This window comes from Anabrus simplex, chromosome 8 (assembly GCF_040414725.1).
Source record: "Anabrus simplex isolate iqAnaSimp1 chromosome 8, ASM4041472v1, whole genome shotgun sequence".
In the NCBI taxonomy this organism is placed as follows: domain Eukaryota; kingdom Metazoa; phylum Arthropoda; class Insecta; order Orthoptera; family Tettigoniidae; genus Anabrus; species Anabrus simplex.
Genome location: NC_090272.1, coordinates 206065078 through 206082131, shown reverse-complemented (window position 1 = coordinate 206082131; position 17054 = coordinate 206065078). Strand labels below are relative to the sequence as shown.

The following is a 17054-nucleotide window of genomic DNA, read 5'->3' as shown; positions in this document are numbered from 1 at the left end:
TGATCATGAGTCAGTTTGTGTATAATGGAAACCTATGTTTGTATTTTGATTTAAAATATATGTCACTTGAAATATCACCAATCTGCTGCCTAAATAATGACAAGAACTGCAGTTTTCTTAAGTGAGTTTCAAATTTTTCATGCTATAGCTCATTCCATGTTAAGAAAACAGTATTGCTCTTATGACAACATGGTCACCATATCGAACGGCTCTGCTCAACACCATCACGGGAAAACGGCGGCACATAAATGTGATTCAGTATTTAAATTCAAGACAAAAAGTGGAAGAAACTAAGCCACAAATTATTTTTATGAACTACAGGGGACGGGGAGGGGCTGCCTGGCCAAGGCGGTAAAGACGTGCTTGGTTCGCTCGGAAGGACGTGGGTTTGAATCCCCGTCAGGAAGTCGTAAAATTTAAGAAACAAGATTTCCACTTCCGGAAGTGCATATGGCCCTGAGGTTCACTCAGCCTACACCAAAAATGAGTACCAGGTTAATTCTTAGGGACAAAGGCGGCCGGGCGTAGAGCTAACCACTCTACCCAATCATGTGCCGAAGTTAACAATGGTGGAAGCCTTTACCTTCCACTCCTCCAAGGGCCTTCATGGCCTGTACGGAGGTGACTTTGCTTTGCTTTTACAGGGGACGGGTGGGGGTTACAGGGTCTATTTTTGGTTTGTACAGAATCAGAGGTAAACTACGGCACATACAAAACCTCAGCATTGAAGTGTAAGGGAAATCATGGGAGAAAATAGACAAATAATGTTTACAGGCTTGAGGGGTAAGGGATGCATTTAATTGCATAATAAATTTCTTCAGGCAATAAAGCCTAGAAAACTGATGCAACAAATAAATACTGTAGATGGCTTTACAAAAGATCACAGTATGAATGTTAAAGAAAGAAATCACACACATAGGCTTATCACATACCGGTAACTGTTACTCAATACAAGACAATTACACATCGATTTAAAGCCTAAAAACTCACAAGCAACAAATAAATACTGTAGATGACATCACTACAGAAGTGAGGTATCGCCGGTTCATGGAGTGAGAGGTTACATGAGGCTTGTACCAGAGCAACACAGTAGAAGGACAATGAAAGAAGGCAATGAAGTGATGTCTGTTCCTGCCGTTGTACTTCCTCCCCACAAATATATTTATGAAAAAGAAAATGTTATGTAGTTATTTTAATAACATACGTGCAAAAATGCCTCAGCCTTTTTATCTATCTTTCATAATAAATACGAAGTACAGTATAATATCCTTTAATCACGAGGAATTATGGGTGTCTCAGAGGGGGTGTGTTCACTCCTTGTAGGTCTATAAGAGCAATACTGTTTTCTTAACGTGGAATGAGCTATAGTGTATGGCTAGTTCATAAAGATGTACCACAAGGTTCCATTCTACATCCTTTGCTTTTTATTCATTTCAATGATAAACCACTACCAGAACACAGTTCTGTTACCCTATATGTTGTTGATACTTCAATTTTGACCTAGTTTACTGAATAGAACTCAGAATGTAATTGGTCACATGAATAGGTACTTCAAAGATAAAAACCTGAGAATAAATCCTTTCAAAACTAGCTACATATAAGAGTTTTGTCTGCACATTGCTCACAATTTCTGTATTGGTCGTGTCCACGGTAACAAGAAAATGCACTTTTTAATTCTCCATCATCTATGTATGTATGTACGTACGTATGTGAATCAGGAGAAAATGGCTCAATGGGGAATGAGCCACTACAATCAAGGCTATAACAATTTGTATTTGCACTGAGTGAAATGGTAGTTTAAGGAAAGGCCAAAAATTTCAAATATTTATGTTATTTGGTGTCCTATCGATAAATACTACATAACTAAACTTATATAGAATTAAATTTCCAATCATTTTTGTCTTAAACAGTTTTACCATACCAACTATGATAACATAGTTCATTAATTTAGATGTTTTTTTGCTTAGCATTGCTAACATGGAAATACTGTTTAATCATGATAACTGGCAATGATTTTTGTCGCAATTGTCTTAAGGTGTAAAACCGCGTGATCATCAGTCCATATCAACAAGGAAAATTGTGAAGATGGTTATAAAAAATTGTAAAGGAACGATCGCTTGAAGAATAAGACAAGAAGGAGTCATGAAAGAAGGAAGGACTCCCTTTACATTACATGCCCTAGTATCACAGATTTGGAAGAAAACTACTGTAAATGCGAATGCCTACAATATCGAAATGTCATAAAACTGATAAACAATAACATTACATTGACCATTGTTGTGATGTGATTTGTCTCTTATGCTGCCACTCATCTCTGATAGATGGGATTACTATTGCATCCCGAGTAAAACAGCCTGCCTGAATATTGGCGGAAAGTAACTGAGGAGTTAGATAACTCTGCATGTGCTATATGATTGTCCCGTCAACGACGAGTACTACAGCTAGTATTTAAGAAGATCCACAATTCAGAAGTAGACATTAACATTATGTGTGACTGTGAAATATTAAAGAAGTAATCTCAACCAAAATTGTGGGTATTACAGTAGATAGTAATTTAACATAGGAAGAACACATCATTTAGTTAAATTATAATACACAGCAATTCCTTAATTTCTAAATTATAAGAAAATAAAGAGAAATACCTTAATTTCTAAACAAATTTCTAACTATATAAACACTGAGCATCAAAATACAGCATACTATGATTTAATACATTCTCACATCATATGATATTAAAATATGGTGAGGCGCAGCACAGTCACATGGACAGCATTAGAACTGAATCCTAAGAGCCATCAACTAGGAGAGCAGCCAAAGAAACAATGGCTCGACACACTGAGGGAGGATACATCCTGTAACTCCAGACGACGCCAAGGATCGGGTAAAGTGGAGAGCATAATGCAAAGCAGTGGGCCTGCAATGAAGTAGGATAATGTCGCTGCCGGGCAAAACCTCCTATGTGAAATGTTTTAGCTTAGAACTTTAGCCCGTAAGGTCCTGTCGTCTAAGGTGCAATATTGTGTGAATATCGTCAAGGCATTCTCGCTCTTCATAATGTATGTGCTGCGGGTCAGTATATCTCCAAAAATATTATCACATAGGAGGTTTTGTCCCGGCAATGACGATAAACATGTTTAGAGTAGTGATATAATATTCTATTTTACTGAATCGATTCATTTGATTCCGTTCATGTTACTGAATCGATACAGTGATCCGATTCATGGTACATTGGTTACCATTCCTATTGCATCGGTGTAGTGTGTACCGATAAGGCAGCAGCAATAACATTCAGTGCTCGCTGCTGCCATCTGGTCTTCATTCTATGAACTGCTTCCCTATGTGCCATCTGCCTTTCAGATTCAGGCTCCTGCAGCCACCTCTTCACATCACATCAAGTTTTGATATCACAAAGCCTTTTCCCCAAGTGGTAACTCCTTTAAATATGTGTTAGAATTAGGTTGCAAAAATATCTATACACACAATCATCAATGGGATCTGCATTTAGAGCTGTCGCCCAGGTGGATGATTTCCTATCAATTGTATGCCTAGTCTTCTCTTAAACGATTTTAAAGAACTTGGAAATTTCATTGTATTCATGGTAAGTACATAATACAAAATATATAAGTTGAAAAATGAAATGCATGAAAAAAATAGATACTTGTGAAGTACTATACTGTAAATTTACAGTACAAAACTTACATAGTTAATAATAAGAAGGAGAAGAAGAAGAATCATGACCGACACAACTCAAATTTTCTACACAGATGTGTGATATTTCATAGTTCTCAGAAAGTAAGAACTCCACAAAATATAAAGAATTAGATGTAAAAATATCTGTGTTCACAATAAGTAGCCTACATATTAATACAAAACAAATGTTAAAACATCTTAACGTCTGCCAACAGTAGGATTCAAACCCACCATCCCCCGAATGTAAGCTCATAGCTACACGACCCTAACCGCATGGCCAACTCGCTTGCTCGTCTTTAAAAATATGTCTTTTTCCATCACCAGAGGATTTTTTAAATCGTCATACTCTGTATAGGCTACCCGAGATGTGGAGAAGCCCTCTGGTTTTCTGATTCAACATCTTTACATTTAAGCTAGTACGTCAGTCGGCTCACTTACTCTCTGTCCATGTACACCGGTGATCTTGTAATTTGATTATTGACGTCTTGTGCAATTATACGACATATGAACTGAAAGAATGCTGAGCAGTTATTCCCAATATAAAACAGACAATTTGGAGTGGTCATGAGTATAGCTCATGGTCACAGAGTAGGTTGCGAGTGGTCATGAGCATGACTCATAGTCATAGGGTAGGCTGGAGAGTTGAGTTGAATTAATTGTCGAATATCGACTAAGGTATAATACCGATTCATTAAACTAAAAATAGAATAACCTGATAGCCTACCTATTTACTAGCTAGGTACTTTGGAATTATATTCTCACTACCTTGTTAACTCTGCAAATAAATCCATCTATTATTTAAATCTCCCTGTAGGAAGAGGACAGCAAATGCAAGTTGGTACTATTTTGAAATGAGCTGAGAGCAGGAGTCCATTCTAGTGTATAATTCTTTAGTGTGCCATGGCTCGGAAGTTCGGCTCCCCACCAATGTCCAGTGTAACAATACACCTATTCAATACTTTTCGTCCACTTACAGTTACAAATACAAACAATCATTTGTAACTTTCGGGACATGTTTCGTCCCATTTAAAGGCATCTTCAGCCTTGAATACAATCTTAAAATATTACACTTAAACACTAAAAAAGAAGCTAGAAAATAGCTTTGAAACCTTATTATCTAAAATATTGGTACATATATCGTAAAATGGATTACATTTGATAAATTCATGATAAAATGTCAATGGAACACTATCTTTGGTCATTCTAAAATAATGTAGTCTGAGATTAAAATTAGATCATCTTCTTGGATAAAATTTAAAGTACTAATAAAATGGTTCATTAAATTGTGTACTGTTTCTCCAAGGCAATAGTATGTATATGCATTATATACAAGCAATGTCACAAACACAGAAAAATACGTCTGTCAAAAGACGTGGTCAAGGTCTCACGATCGTGTTTCGAGGCTTCAGTTTCCACGTTATGCCTAATTACTCTTTGAATGTTCAACTACCTTCAAATTTAATGACAAGCTGCGACCCTGACCACGTCTTTTGACAGACATATTTCTCTGTGTTTGTGACGTCGCTTGTTTATAATGCATATACATACTATTGCCTTGGAGAAACAACACACAATTTAATGAACCATTTTATTAGAATAAATTTTATCCAAGAAGAAGATCTAAGTTTTCATTTCAGACTACATTATTTTAGAATGACCATAGATAGTGCTCCATTGACATTTTATCATGAGTTTATCAAATGTAATCCATTTCACAATATATGTACCAATATTTTATATAATACGGTTACAAGGCTATTTTCTAGCTGCTTCTTTAGTGTTTAAGTGTAATATTTTAAGATTGTATTCAAGGCTGAAGATGCCCTTAAATGGGGCAAAACATGTCCCGAAATTGATAAATGATTGTTCGTATTTGTAACCACATATAAGTGGGCAAAAAGTATTGAATAGGTGTATTAATAAACACTTTCATTGGATTTTAAGTTATAACAACTTTCAATACGGAAAAAACATGAGGTTTATGACACGTAATGTCCAGTGTATCGACATTTAACTGTGTGTGTCTTGTGATTCGCTGATCCGTGATTGCGTACGATTCTTTCAGTGTGCCATGGCTCTGTATGTCTCGCCTGCAGTAGAAGTTCAGCTCCCCGTAATGTCCAATGTGCTGATAATGAACCGTATGTGTGTTATCTCGCTGAACCATGATTACGCCACTCAGCACTGTCTGCTGCAAGTCAGCTGAATTGTGTGCCGTGAGCTCACCGTTCCTGTGAATTGATACACTTGAACACTCAAATTAATCCATACACTGCTTCAAATCATACACTCATTAGCCAACATTAGTTTAGGGTAATTAACATATATTAAATAGTTTTTTAATAGTATTGACAAGGCAAATTCTTTATCTCCTGTTTTTTTCAGAGCAGTAAGTTTATCATTGAAAACAACAATTTGAGCACTCTTGAACAGACAGCAGGCACTACGGTATATCGTGACATTATTCAGACCCAGCTAGCTACAGTGTACTCCTTTCAGGTCATTACCCTCTCCTTCACTCCACAGCTTCTGCTGGCAGTCAGAGAAAGCAACATGAGCTTTTGTACCCTACCTGATCCCCAGTTTGCTGCTTTCTACTGGAAGAGTTCAAAGTCACTGCAGAATAAGGACTTTTGCAGAATTAGACAGAGGAAAATAGCTATCAGTAACCCAGTAGAGCTGAGGTTAAACGCACCACTACTAAGATTACAAAAATAATTTTTTTCCAAATTATAACATACAAAAAACAATTAAAACAGAAGGAGGCTTAACTTACCTTTGGCATTACTGGATTTTCCAAATAATTTTAACAGCTTAGTTTTCTTTAAATGTTGACGTTTCTTTTCCTCAAATTTGGAAAATGCTGTCACAGGGGATCTTGAGTGCTGATCACTAACCTGGTCCCTGCAGGAGAAGGACTTTATTAATACAGCAGATATCACTATATACACTCAACTGATAAATTAAGTGCTGTACTACCCACATCATGCAAGAGTGACAATGTAAAATAAAAAAGAAATCTTGTTTAGGTATTTTTAAACAATTTTTCCTTAAACGTAGCCACATAAAATATTTCGAGAGACTGATTTTTACGTACAAAGTAGAAGGAACATGAGAAGACATGGAAATCAACACAAACTACAACAACTTTAAATTTCTAATGTTACTAAACGTTTTTGAAGAGAGATTTGTATTAGGCATCTGATGAGTGTTTATCAGTAGCAGGGAGTGGAACTACTTGCTGTAAAAAAAGAGTGATGCAATCTGTAATTTCAGTGCGAGCGGTACAGTCATAACACTAGTGAATTGTCCTAGAAACAGAATTATTGTTGTTGTGAATTACCAATAGAGATAGTCTGTTTTTTGTATTACTTCTGTGTTGGTTAACAGAACTGCAGCTCTTAAATGAAAGGAAATACCCTCAAAGAATCAAGCAACCTGACTCGTTCTTGGAGTAGAAAGATTATATAAAATGTTCTAAAATTCAGAAAAGAAGAAAAGAGGACAGATCTTAACACTGCATTACATTACATAACATAAAGGTGTGGAAAGGACTGCTAAGGCTGTAAATAAAATCCATCAATTGATCATCATTGATTTGCATTTAGAGCTGTTGCCAGGTGGCAGACTGCCTGTCAATTATTTTCCTATACTAGAACCCACAAGAGTTGGTGTCTGATGTTTAGCATTAACAGCGAGAAAAACTTTACCAACACTGCTCGAAAATGGTCCGTTTTTCATGGCAACAATCCTAACGATGGCACATTTTAAGGATGTTACATTCACATGGCTTGACTTTCTCTCAGTCGCTTTTGTTATATCATTCCAAGTGGTACTGTGTTAGTTTTATTGCTTTATGTGTTTGTTTGTCAAAAACTGTATTATTCTTTTGAGAGATATAATATACCTAATAATCACCCCTACCAAGGAATCAAAATGATCGGCTTCCTAATCAGTTTATGAAAATGAAAAATATTTATTTTTAATAATAATAATGTTATTTCCTTTACGTCCCAGTAACTACTATTACTGTTTTCGGAGACACCGAGGTGCCGGAATTTTGTCCCACAGGAGTTCTTTTACGTGCAAGTAAATCTATCGACACGAGGCTGACGTATTTGAGCACCTTCAAATACCACCGGACTGAGCCAGGATCGAACCTGCCAAGATGGAATCAGAAAGCCAACGCCTCAACCGTCTGAACCACTCAGCCCGGCAATATTTATTTTATTTGTTGTATGGGTGTAAGCAGGATTTGAGTTCAAACCACCGCCGTCTCAATCTCTATATACTGCCTGCTCTGTGCCGCGAGAATTGCGTTTACGGCGACATTGCAGATGGCAGCACTTACCGCACCCAGAGCACATGCTGGTTAAATGAGAGTTCATCCGCAACATCAATAAAAAGGAAAAATAATCCTTAACATGTTACTAATTGAGAAGATAATGTACATACAGAAACTAACATTTCACATTTGAGCTTGGCTTAAAATACAGATACGTAAAATGTGTAAAATCTTACCAGTTACAGTAGATATATTAGGATCATCCCACTGCTGCATGGTACATAACAATTTCAGAGTTTTCTCGACACGAGTAACGGAGCACCTTTTCAGTCCATTTCTTACAGTTATTTACCAGCAGTGGACTCAAAAAAATTCTATCACTATTCCCCTGACCCTTTGTTCATGACCACATTTCAGGATACGTTTTATAGCACATAATGCAGTGCGTGCGTCCGTCATGTCATTACATCCACCAGCCAGTTTCACAGCACGAAACAGAGCTTCTGTCGCGTCTCCAGAAAATCATCTAGTGAGAACATACAAGAACCGATTTCGTAACAGATAAGGCACACATTCCACTATAGATTTCGCAGTTAGCGAGACAGCATCTGCCGTCTCATTAGTCAGACACTTCAGTTTTTTACATTTTGATTCCAAATGAATTATTTTAACGTATTTATTTATTTATTTTTTACTGCCCAGCTATAAGTTCATCTCTTCGTTTTACGTTCAATCTTCAGTTTTCCTCGTTTCTTTTGCCTTTATGTTTTGTTGTTAATTGTTGTGTCTCTACTGTTATTTTGTTAGTTTTTATTTTTTCCTCTATTTTTATCATTAGATGTTTTTTCCTCATTGTTTTTTCCACTTATTTTTTTATGTTTGCCTTGTGCTACTCCACTGTAAATATATTTTTCCTTTGCAGAACTCTGTAATTCAGCTTCCCGCTGTTTTGGTTTCCCAAATGAATAAATAAATAAGTAAATAAATAAATAAATAAATAATTGTAAGTATTTTATCTGGTGGTAAATAGAAATGCACACAATCCGGATTGTTTTGCCGAATGTGCTGAGTTCTGTCAATGACGACGTGGAATGTGAAAAATTTGCACATTAATTCCATGAAGCGCACCGTCGATTCTGCATATGAAAACTCTAAACATGTATTTATAAACGGGCATGGTTTTCTTTCATGAAGCGAACAGCAGCAGTGACTGCTGGGGAAAAATTTGTACAGCAGAACATTCATCTTTTCCAAATTCCTCTGTGTATTCGTAATACCGAACAGGCTTGGATGTCAAGTCTCTCTGGAGGCGAAAACTTCTTTCACATATTTGGAGGTGATGATGTCATTGCTGTCATTTCACTGTCTAGGAACCTGGACCTCACATTTATCAAATGGTAATAGTGAAAACTGAAAAGAAGTTTACGGCTAGGATAGAAAGGATGAGTTCTCACTTTCCCCTCTCCGAAATGTTTAAACATTAGTTCTATGATTGTCAGTCAACGGCATTAATCATTTCTGAACTAAATGGGATAGATCAGAGACTTCTAAGCCTTTAACGAGGAAAGTCCGTTTACAAGAAAACACAACAGTTTATTCTTGAGAGCAGGAGATTTTCAATATATGTGCCGCATACACATTCAATACCGACCACGCAAACGAACTTATCACTGGTTCGGTCGTAGAGGAGCCGTACCTAATTAGCCATTTAATTGGCAATCATTGTTATACTCTGTTGATCCGAGAGTTTTACATTCAGCTCCAAGTCTTCCCTTCACTAATTTGGATATCCCGACAAACACTATCAACATTTTCCATTTAGGCTACCTGTCCAGAATACATTGTGATGGAGCTGATACTAGACTAGGAGTCCTGCCATATTCATAACCGTTTGGGATAATATTCCTCACGCCGCATAGTACAGTGTGACTTTGTTCTGACCGCACGGATTTTGTCTTGCGAAAGTAATGGATTTGATTTTAAAGATAAATGGTCTTTTTTCATTATATTTAGCTGCTTCCTTTAATTTATTCAGACGATCATTTTATGGGTTGTCTTCCAATTTCCTCTGCAGACTTTTAACTTCATTATGGTTAGTCATCAGCTGTTATCGCAGTCTCAGAATTCTCGACCGGAGCCTCTAATGTCTGATTTTCTGATCACTGCTGTCATTCTTACTCGTTTGAGTTTTGACCTGAATTGATACACCGTTGTTCACATGAATTTCGTACTCGTCCTCCAACGTATTTCCTGCGGTTGAAGAGCTTGTTTCATCATAGATTTCTTCCGAAGAAATATCTTGTCGCTGTCTGGTCTTTTGTGGAGCTATTTTTCTGGTGTGAAAGTAATGGGTATAATTTTAGTTTTATCTTTTATCTCCATCTGTAAAATTCATGCTACAAACACGAGAATAATCGGATTGAATCCATATACCACCCTTGGTTGATCCTTGCCTTGATAGCGTTAAACCAATTTTCCCAAAGTTCTTTACTTGGAGGGATTTCAGGAATCCTCACACCTGAATAATTTGGACTTCTTGCTATGATATACAGAGAGGAACACAACAATTCATCATTTTACAACCAGAGACACCCACATAAATGCTCGATGCAAACGCACTTGGAACATAACGTGGGTACGGAGATAAGTTGGGTGCGGTAGCTGGCGCTCCTAGTGGAGGTTTGTGACACTAAGAGCTCACGCTGAGAAGCATGTTAACCGCATAGCATAGAGCAGGCAGTGTATAGGATTGAGACGGCAGTGGTTCAAACTCAAAATTAAAACTGTCAACCATCAGACAGATTTCCTCTTTCAGATTTTATTAGTTTATTAGTGGCTAGTTTAAATTTTTCCTAGTTTTATTCCCAAAGTGTGTTGTAAACAATCTGAGTTAAATTATACAAATATCAATATGGGTAGTGTTCTATCAGGGTGTCCACCAAATCCAGATTTTAAAATTCCCTGACATTTCCCTGTTTTCCAGACATAAAAACCAGTCTTTTCCCTGACAGAAAATAACAAAAAACAAAATTATAATGGAAGTATCAGTACTATTAAAATACATTTAAAAAAGCAATTAATGTGCATATTAAATTTCAAAACTTGGAAGTTTAATTTAGTCTAATTAAATTAAGTTTTTTTTAAAAATGTACTACCATCACTGCTTCAACGAAGAAATTTTTTCATAGCCACCAACGACTGTCGAGCTTCTGCCGTCACCCTCCGCTTCTTTTCTTATAATTCTTTCAGCAACAAAGCGGCCTTTCTCCTCTTCTTCTTCTTTTTTTTTTTGTGCAAAGAATCTTCTACTTCCAATGCTTCACGTTTCTCCTTTAGATTTTGAACATACAACGCATGAGCACTCCTTGCAGCATGGAGCATATTCTTATTAATGGAGACCTTTTCAATTCCACCAGTGTTTGGGATAGCATCATGTATTATTCTTTGTGCTACAAGGGATACTTGTAGCATGTTCTCGACTATCATTTCTTTATTAAAAGGAAAACCACGTTCAAGTGAAGCATTTCCATGAAACAATATTAGTATCATTTTGAGAAATGAAGCCAACTTTACTGTTTTCAAATTTACTGTTGGAAAAACAGTGTGAAGCCAAAAGTGATCTAACCTCCCGTCTTTCGAAGTCAAAGAATTCACTTCTTCCTTCAAAGTATCATTCTCACAAACAGAAGTGAACCCCCTTTGTACATGATCGGCTTCATTACACAGGATCATTTGTTTCAACAAAGGCATTTAAAGCTATCCTTAGCAGCCTGCTGCTTAGAGGTTACTTGGTTACACTTAGATCGAAACAAGAAATTAATTTAGTCAGTTTATATGCCAGTGGTGAGCAGACCCGGCCAACAGCTGGAAACTGCAGATGATGATTACTATGATATGCCAGCGGTGACCTTTCCAGTAACTTCTTGCATAAAGCTACCATTCCTCTTAGACAATCTGTGCGAAACACTAACATATCTCTATCATTTAATCCAGGACTGCCACGAAATGCTGCTTTAGCAGCAGAACCTATGTCAGTTTTAGATGCAGGCAGAAGATTTTCTTTACTGTCTAAATTTGTTTTAGGACATTTTCTGAAGACTGCAGCAACTCAGACTTAACAAACCTTGTCATGACATTTATCATCAATAAAAGATTCATAAAGGAGTGATGCAAATGGAAGATCTGACTGAAACTTTTAGGATTTCATTTACTGCTATTTTATATGAATTGTTCACAGTATGGAAGCCACAAGATCCAATATTCAACAAAATAGGAGCATCTAGATCATCATTTAATAAATTACCAAAATTCTGAAGGAACTTTTTATCATCATTTGGACCATTCATTTAAATTTTTTTTTTTTTTTTTTGATAGATTCCTTGCTGTGCTTGCAAAAAACCATTTAGAAAATCTGAGGAGGTAGAGTGACCAAGAAACATGGAATCAAAATAAGAAGTGCATACTTCATTAGTATCAGGATTGAAACAATGAAATACCGTACAAGATCCATTTGGTCCATCTGAGAAACTTTATTCAGTGACTCGTCAAACCCAACGGTGAAATGTGTGATTCTATACGGAACTTTTGTTCTGTGCAGTTGAACTTTCGAAGTTGTTTCAGAGTCTGGAAACATTACTGGAAACAAACGTACACTAGCTTCACTGGCATGTAAAGAATGGTGTTGCATGACAGTATGCATGCACCACATAATCTCAGTTTTGGTTACTTGCTCTCTTGAAAGATAATTCTGTAGACATCTCACCTCTGGTGAACCTTCTTTAATGGAAGAAGAAGAAGTGGAGTCATATGTGATAAAGTTCGTTGTAGTAGCTGTGGCAGGCAGAGGGCAACTTGTGCGCGGCCAGGTAATATCTACTGAGTTTAAGTTTCTTGTTACTTCACTATTCGAATGTTCCTTTTTAAAATAACTTGAAAGGGATGACGAGAACTGGCTGAACTTGACACTACTGGCATGCATCTTTCCTCCCATGTGACTTTTTAATGCCTGCTTCCCCATGTTGCTAACAGTGAATGATGTTTTACATATTATGCAGATTACAATATTATGCAATATGCTGAAAATTTGTTTTGAGGCATGGGTTTCAACCATGTTCTGAAAGTACCATCAAGCAGCCACCTTTCATTAAACAAAGATTTCCTTGGCTTTGATGAAGATATTGTTAGCTGAAAAAAGAAGAAAGATAAGGATATTGTAAAAATCTTTTAAATAGTCCTAAATTCCGCACAGCTTTCTTCTAAATTGACAGTTCGTAAAACCTGTGAGCATTGCCTTATCTATGCTGCAAGCACTCTACTGCTTCAATAACAGCTGATGCAATATAACTGCTGCACACAGCCCTCGTAAAATGTAATACCGTACTACAAAAATCACACGCGAATCACAAGTGAAAACAAATTCGCAAATCCTTCTAAGATACTGCATGCACTTAACAATATCCGATACAAACAAGAATAGGTACATTATTAATACGAATAAAAGAAATAAATTATTCGCGACTAATGACTGGCATGGGAAGGATGTTATATGGCTGATCGAGACCACGGTGCCAATTTTTGCCGAGTCACATTCTTGCAACTTGTCTTTCATGAGCTATACTGAGGTATAGGTTCTTAACTCATAACTACGTATTTTATACCAAATCTTCGATAAAAAACTCCAAAGAGTTCTGCATTGCTATTAAAGATTTCAAGTTAACTTCATCTCATGTAACAAGTTCCTTCGACATCAAGGACATGTACACGAACGTTCCTATTAAGAACACCATTGAGATTATAAAGACGAATTTATTAATTCACAAACGTATCAGTATACCTGAAATAGAAAACTTCATAACTATCTTGGAATTCGTTTTGAACCACAATTTCTTCTCTTTTAATAATAAAATATATCAGCAGGATGGACTTCCAATGGGAGCGCCGGCTTCTGGAATTTTAGCTAACATTTACCTCGACTTTTTGGAACACACTCAGATAGTAGGTCACATTAAAGGACTCGATCTCTGGCTTCGATATGTTGATGATACCTATGCCATAATTAACAAGGAAATAAACGATAGTCACAGTATCCTTAATACTTTGAATAATTTAGAACAAACATAAAATTTACAGCTGAAGAAGAAGAGAAAGGCATACTCAATTTTCTGGATATCCAAACAATTCGTAAAGACAACCATTTCCAATTTAAAATATACAGGAAACCCACTTTTACCCCGACTACAATCAAAAGTGATTCTTTACATCCCATCTCGCAAAAGAAATCAGCTTATTATAGTTTCGTCAACAGAGCCTTCGAAATTCCGCTAACAGAAACAGACAGAAAAAAGGAACTTTCTTTCATTCGTCAACAGGCTCTACATAATGGTTTCAGTTTGAAATTCATCAATAAAATCATCACTAAATGCAAATACCAACAACAAATTAAACTTAAACAGCATTCAGAAAAATAAAAAGGATATGTAAAATTCACCTTTAATAACCCGAAGATTTACGAAATCACCAACTTATTCAAGAAACACAATACCAAGGTAGCCTTCTCTACAAACAACAACACGAAACATAGATTCTTTAATCATAATAAAGCTAATAAACTTAAAGATGACGAATTCCAGGAATCGGGTATTTATAAGCTGACTTGTGCTCAATGTAAAAAAACTTACGTGGGACAATCTGGAAGGAACTTCTCAATTAGATATCAAGAACACGTCAATGCTGAAAGATACAAAAGATTCTCTGCCATGGGATCCCATATGAAAGAGTCCAACCACAAATTCACCAATATAAAACAGGACCTTCAAATTATCTGTATGATTAATAAAGGTAATCTTATGAACAACCTGGAAAACATCCACATCGTTCTTGATAAATTGGAAAACGGTGAAGAGAATCTCAATGAAAACAACGAGCATAAAAACATCTTATATGAGAATATTAGCAAATACTTAGAATGGGTAGACATGAAACAGACTAGACGAACAAGAGATATAATCAAACACGACATCGCAGAAGCACAGCCCAATCTCCCTCCTCCCTCACATGTTATTTTAGATGACTATAAAACTCTACTTCCCTTCTCTCCAGAGCTTTCCATGAACTGTCAAACTGTATCACATCGTTACTTCACCAGGTCACGCTCAAAGACAGACCCTCTAGACAGCGCAGAATAAACATCTTTTCCAAACAAGAACGAGAGGCAAGATGACCTATTCTGATGACCTCCATTTTTATCAAAGGAGTCTCCAAAGAACTTTTATTTGTGCTTATTGTCATAATGTTTTTCTTTTCAGTTCTTTATTTATACAGCTGAAGAGGACCACTAAGTGGTCGAAACATGTCCTGTAAGTTTTAATTTTATTCAATTTTGCCTGAGGCATTAATAAAGTATCGATTAGGTGGTTATTTATACTTACTTCTTTTACATACTGCTCACTGAATACTTGTGCCTTCTCTAAGTCCTCAGATATACACTCTTCTTGTTCATCAATGATCCCTGGAATGTCCTTCCTGGAACCTGTTTCTGCCTTAAAGTACCTTTCCACTGTTCCATAGAATTCATATGACTGCCAATATTATAATTATTTGCCATCGTGATATCCTTAACTGACTTCCTTCCTCAATTCAATTTCCTAGTAAGTTCCTTCAACCTCTCCTTACTTCCACAACCAATCCTAACTCTATTCCTTTCTAACTTGCACCTTCTCCTTAAACTCTTTATTTCTTTGTTATAATAAAGTGAGTGGGAAGCCTCCGTGACTCAGGCGGCCTCTCACCACTGAGTTCCGTTGTTCAAATCCTGGTAACTTGATGTGAGATTTGTGCTGGACAAAGCAGAAGTGGGACAGATTTTTCTCCGGATACTCCGGTTTTCCCTGTCATCTTTCATTCCAACAACACTCGCCAGTATCATTTAATTTCATCTGGCAGTCATTATTCATTGCCCCAGAGGAGAGCGACAGGCTTTGGCATCCGGCACAATTCCTCTCCTCACCGTCAGATGGAGACTTCATTCATTCCATTCCTGACCCAGTTGAATGATTGGAAACAGGCTGTGGATTTTTACCTTTAAAGGCAAATCCCTTAGACTGTTTAAATGTTAATTTACCATTTTCCACTGATCATAATTACTTTCCAAAAAGTCCCTATGTATCTCTTATCAACCATATAAAAGGAAAGACATCTTCAAACAGGCCATGGAGGCCCTTTGAGGGGTGGAAGGTAAAGGCTTTCATTACCGTAACTTCAGCATTTGGTGGGATAGAGTGGTAAGCTCTATGCCTGGCCGCTTTTGCCCCATGAATTAACCTGTTATTTTGGTGTATGCCGAGTGAACCTCAGAACTATGTGCACCTATGGAAGCTTATCAACCATATAGTATTGCCTAGTAGTCCTACTTTTACAACCTTCCTTTCCATTGAATTCATTTTTATGACAAAAACAGCTTCACGATCACTTATACAATATATCACTGCAGTTTCACTACGGAGTTCATCTAGCTTTATCAGCATCACATCTAAAATAATTTTCCTTCTAGTTGGTTCTATCACTTTCTAATTCAGCTATCCTTCCCAGGTTAACTTATTCATCATTTGTTGGCTGTGCTTTCTGTCATTCCTTCCCAGGTAAAATTTGGTAAACTGAAATCTCCCGCAACAATAATGTTCCTTTCTGTGTTGTTCCCTACATAGCTGATTATCTTATTTCATAATTCCGCATCAGTGTCGGCATCACACAATATGCGGTAAATATATATACAGTATCTGTTAAATTACTCACTATACCTTTATTTACAATATTCCTACAGTTCAACACTAACAACTTTATAGGTCAACCTTACTCAACTTTCTATAGGTACTCTCATCATCCCTCCCTAGCCCACCCTCTTCCCTGAATATACCTCCCTATGACTCTTCTAAACAAACCCCCTAACTTACTTAGCCTATATGTACGACTGTGGTTCAGGCGAAGGCCATCTGAGTGTAGATCCCTATCTCTTACCCAAAAATCAGACTCCCAATTTCCCACATACCCATTCCATCGTCTCATTTAAATCCCCGATTACCCT

At 36.8% G+C, this 17054-nt stretch overlaps 1 protein-coding gene across 2 annotated transcripts in view; it reads right to left on the bottom strand.

The window, feature by feature from the left end:
- LOC136878982 (rab5 GDP/GTP exchange factor) overlaps window positions 1–17054 on the bottom strand; it is a 150177-nt gene that overhangs the window by 116994 nt on the left and 16129 nt on the right. For both annotated transcript variants that reach the window (XM_067152643.2, XM_067152642.2), the window contains exon 3: window positions 6467–6594. In XM_067152643.2, coding sequence (XP_067008744.2) covers window positions 6467–6594 — 128 coding nt within the window. The remainder of the gene's footprint in view (window positions 1–6466; window positions 6595–17054) is intronic.